We start from the raw sequence: 4,271 nt of genomic DNA on the forward strand, positions 1-4,271 counted from the left end.
CACTAGGCATACCTAGAATTATGAACGGACGAAGGAGTGGTCGAGGTCGTGGGCGAGGAACTAGGCAAACCCAACCTCACGGGGACGATCAGGGATCGGCAACTGAGCCAACCCAGGGACAAGAGAATCTAGAGGGTAACCAAATGGCTACTACCATTAATAGAATGACTGATATCCTTGAACGGTTAGTTGAGAGACAGGGTCCAAGGCCACTTAACCAATTTGAGGCCCAGAATAGAGGGGAAGATAGAGCCTTGGAGAGGTTTTTGAAATTTAACCCGCTTAAATTCACTGGAGAACCTGATCCCGATGTAGCAGAGAACTGGTTGGAGAGAATGACCAACATAGTCGCTGCCTTAGATTACACTGAAGATAGGCGAGTGAACTTTGCTGCTTCCAATTTGAGGGAGTAGCAAGTGCCTGGTGGGACATGATAAGGGGAAAATGGGAAAGAGCCCAAACCCCTTAGAATTGGAAAAACTTCACGAGAGAGTTTAATGAGAATTTCTTCCGCCTCTGATCCAAGAGAAGTGGAAGGACGTGTTCATCAAGTTAAGATAAGGAACTCTTAGTGTAGCCAAGTATGAAGGGAAGTTCACTAAACTGTCTAAGTACGCTTCCGAATTGGTGATTAATGAGTGGAAAAGGATAAGACATTTTGTACAAGGGCTTAATGTGGAGATTCAAGAGGGTTTGACTGCAATCCAAATCTCTACATTTACTGAAGCTTTGGAGAAAGCATGGAGAGTTGAGAGTGCAAGGATGCAAGTTAGGGACTTTCACTCTAGGAAAAGGAATATTTCTAGTTATACCTTTGGTCAAGTTAGTAAAAATGCCCCGCCTTCCAAGATGGGAAGAGGAATGGGAGGAGTAAGGACTGCAGGAGATTCAAGGGGAGATTTATCCAGAGGAGGTCGTAGTGGGCCGGTTCAATCGAGAGGAGTGCCTTCTAATGATCCGGCTGTAACCCCTCAAGTTAATTGTGGTTACTGTGGCAAACCAAATCACTCGGAGAATGATTGTTGGAGAAAGTCGGGAAAATGTTTGTTCTGTGGTAGTGCCGAACACCAACTCATGAATTGTCCAAATAAGCTGAAGATAGGAGATAGCATTCAACGGCAAGAAAAGTCAACCTCTAAGCAGATTAGTGCTGGAGGGAGTCGACCAAAGGTACCTGCTAGGGTTTACATATTAGACTATCAACAGATTTCCGATGCTACTAAGATGGTCGAAGGTACGATCCCTATTTTTCATCATTTAGCTAAGGTTTAATTAATCTGGGTGCAACAGATTCTTTTGTAAACCCTAACTTCATGAGTGAAATAGATCTGAAGCCTATTAAATTACCTTATAATTTGGAGGTTAGAACACCAACTAGGGATCAAAGTTTACTAGCTAATTTGGTATATAGAGACTGTAAGATATGGGTTGGAGAACAAAAATTACTGGCTGATCTAATGGATTTAGCGATTAAGGGGTATGATGTGATCCTAGGAATGGACTGGTTAGCCCGTTACAATGCTTAGTTGAACTGTAAGACAAAAATGGTAGAGTTGTGCATTCTAGGAGAGGCAACCCTAAAATTGGATGTAAGGGGTAGATTAGTCTCATCTACACTTATCTCAGGGATTCGACTAGAAAAATGTTAAGTAAAGGAGATCAGGGATATTTGGCTTTTCTTATAAATACTCCTAGTGATAAAGTGAGATTAGACGATATGCCTGTAGTGAAGAAATATCCGGATATTTTTCTTGAAGAGTTAGAGTCTTTATCCCTGAAAAGACAAATAGCTTTTAAGATTGATATGACTCCGGGAGTACAGATGCCGTATAGGATGGCTCTAACTGAATTGAAAGAGTTGAAATTGCAGCTATAGGATTTACTAGAGTGGGATTTTATAAAGCAGAGTGATTCACTGTGGAGAGCCCTGGTCTTGTTTGTTAAGAAGAAAGATGGAAGTTTAAGGCTGTGTATAGATTACCGAGATTTAAACGATGTCACCATTAAGAATAAGTATCCTTTGCCCCACATTGATGAGTTATTTGACCAATTGCAAGGGGCGGTAGTATTCTCAAAGCTAGATCTGAGACAGAGTTACTACCAATTGATGATTTTGGAAAAGGATATACCTAAAATTGCTTTTAACTCGAGGTATGATCATTTCGAGTTCGCAATAATGCCGTTTGGATTGACCAATATACCTGCGGGTTTTATGGATTTAATGCATTGAGTCTTTAAGCCTTACCTGGATCAGTTTGTAGTAGTTCATCGATGATGTACTGGTGTACTCTAAGACCTTGAAGGATCATGAGAAACATTTGAGAATTGTTTTACAAACTTTAAAGGAATATAAGTTGTACGCTAAGTTTAGCAAGTGTGAGTTTTGGTTGAAGGAAGTGACATTCTTAGGTCATATAATTTCTAAGGACGGGATTAAAGTGGATTCAATCAAAGTTGAAGCAGTCTCTAAATGGAAGCAACTGAAAAACCCTACTGAAGTTCGAAATTTTGTAGGGCTAGCAGGGTATTATCGGAGATTTATCAAGGATTTTTCTAGCATTGCTGGACCCATGACTGAGTTGACTAAGAAAAGTGGAAAGTTTATATAGAGTCTTATGTGTGAAGAAAGTTTTCAAGAGTTGAAGAGATGTTTGACAAGAGCACCTGTATTAGCTCTACCGAATGGGAATGATAGTTTTGTGGTTTACACAAATGCTTCAAAGGAAGGTTTGGGATGTGTATTAGTGCAAAATGAGAAAGTGATAGCGTATGCCTCTAGGAAATTAAAGCCACACGAGAAAAATTACCTAACTCATGATTTGGAATTAGCGGCTGTAGTGTTTGCATTAAAGAAGTGGAGGCATTACCTTTATGGAGTGACATTCGAGGTTGTTACAGACCACAAGAGCCTTAAGTATTTGTTTTCTCAAAAGAAGCTGAATTTGAGACAACAAAGGTGGATAAAATTCTTGAAAGATTATGATTGCACGATAAAGTATCATCCAGGAAAAACCAACGTAATGGCTGATGCTTTAAGTCGTCAAGTGCAAGTGGCAGGATTGATGATTAAAGAGATGCACTTGTTGGAGGAGATTAGTATATGGAATCCCCGACTTGAACCGAAAAAAGTGATCCTTGGAAATATTGCCGTGAAATCCACTTTGTTGGAACGTATCAAGAAACTCAGAGAAGGGACTCTAAAGTACAAAAGTGGTTGGAAAAAGTCAAAAAGGGAGAAAAGTTGGATTTTAACTTTGGAATGAATAGTGTTTTGAGGTTTTGGAATCGGATAGTAGTGCCAAAGGACGAAGGGCTTAAGAAAAAAATTTTGGAAGAAACACACCGATCGAAGTACACGGTATACCTTGGAGAGAATAAAATGTACCAGAACTTGAAAAGTTTGTACTGGTGAGAGAGCATGAAAAGGAAATTGCTCAATTTGTCCAGACCTGCTTAATTTGCCAACAGGTTAAAGCCGAACATCAGAAACCATCAGGTCTTTTGCAACCTTTAAAAATACCTAAGTGAAAATGAGAAAATATCACCATGGATTTTGTATCTAGATTACCTAGGACACAAAGAGGTCATGATGTCATTTGGATAATAGTGGATAGATTGACCAAATCGGCTCACTTTCTGCCGATTAGTATAAAATACCCACTGGAGAAGTTGACTATATACTTAGATGAGATTATAAGGCTACACGGGATACCTGTAAGTATTGTGTCCGATTGAGGCTCTAGATTTGTTTCGCGGTTCTAGCAAAAGATACAAGAAGTGTTGGGAACTAAATTGAACTTAGCACTACTTACCACCCCCAGACAGATGGACAGTTTGAGAGGACAATTCAGATGCTTGAGGACATGTTAAGAACTTGTATTTTGAATTTTGGGGAGAATTGGAGTAAGTATTTGACTTTGGTGGAATTTGCCTATAATAATAGTTTTCATTCTTCTATTCAAATGGCTCCGTACGAAGCACTGTATGGTCGGAAGTGTAGATTTCCAATCTGTTGGGGTGAAATTGGGAAAAAAAAGATTTTAAACCCGACTACAGTACCTTGGATTGAGGAGGCGAACGAAAAAGTGAAGTTGATACGCCAGAGGATTCAAACTGCACAAAGTCGTCAAAAAAGTTATGCAGATAACCGAAGGAATGACTTAGAATTTGCGGTTGGAGATCAAGTTTTCCTTAAGATTACCCCTCTGAAAGCAAGTTTGATGGCAGGAAAAGGAAAGAACTTACAACCAAAATTTATAGGACCATATAAG

General features: G+C 39.6%; 1 protein-coding gene across 1 annotated transcript; it reads left to right on the top strand.

Moving 5' to 3' along the window:
* Nucleotides 1-849: 849 nt before the first annotated feature.
* On the top strand, nt 850-1,876 carry LOC113705826 (uncharacterized). Its single transcript, XM_027227735.1, has 3 exons — nt 850-1,234; nt 1,291-1,504; nt 1,627-1,876. The coding sequence occupies exons 1-3, from the start codon at nt 850-852 to the stop codon at nt 1,874-1,876; spliced, it is 849 nt and encodes a 282-aa protein (XP_027083536.1).
* The last annotated feature ends 2,395 nt before the right edge of the window (nt 1,877-4,271 follow it).

The sequence above is a fragment of the Coffea arabica genome, chromosome 8c (genome assembly GCF_036785885.1).
Source record: "Coffea arabica cultivar ET-39 chromosome 8c, Coffea Arabica ET-39 HiFi, whole genome shotgun sequence".
Lineage (NCBI taxonomy): Eukaryota > Viridiplantae > Streptophyta > Magnoliopsida > Gentianales > Rubiaceae > Coffea > Coffea arabica.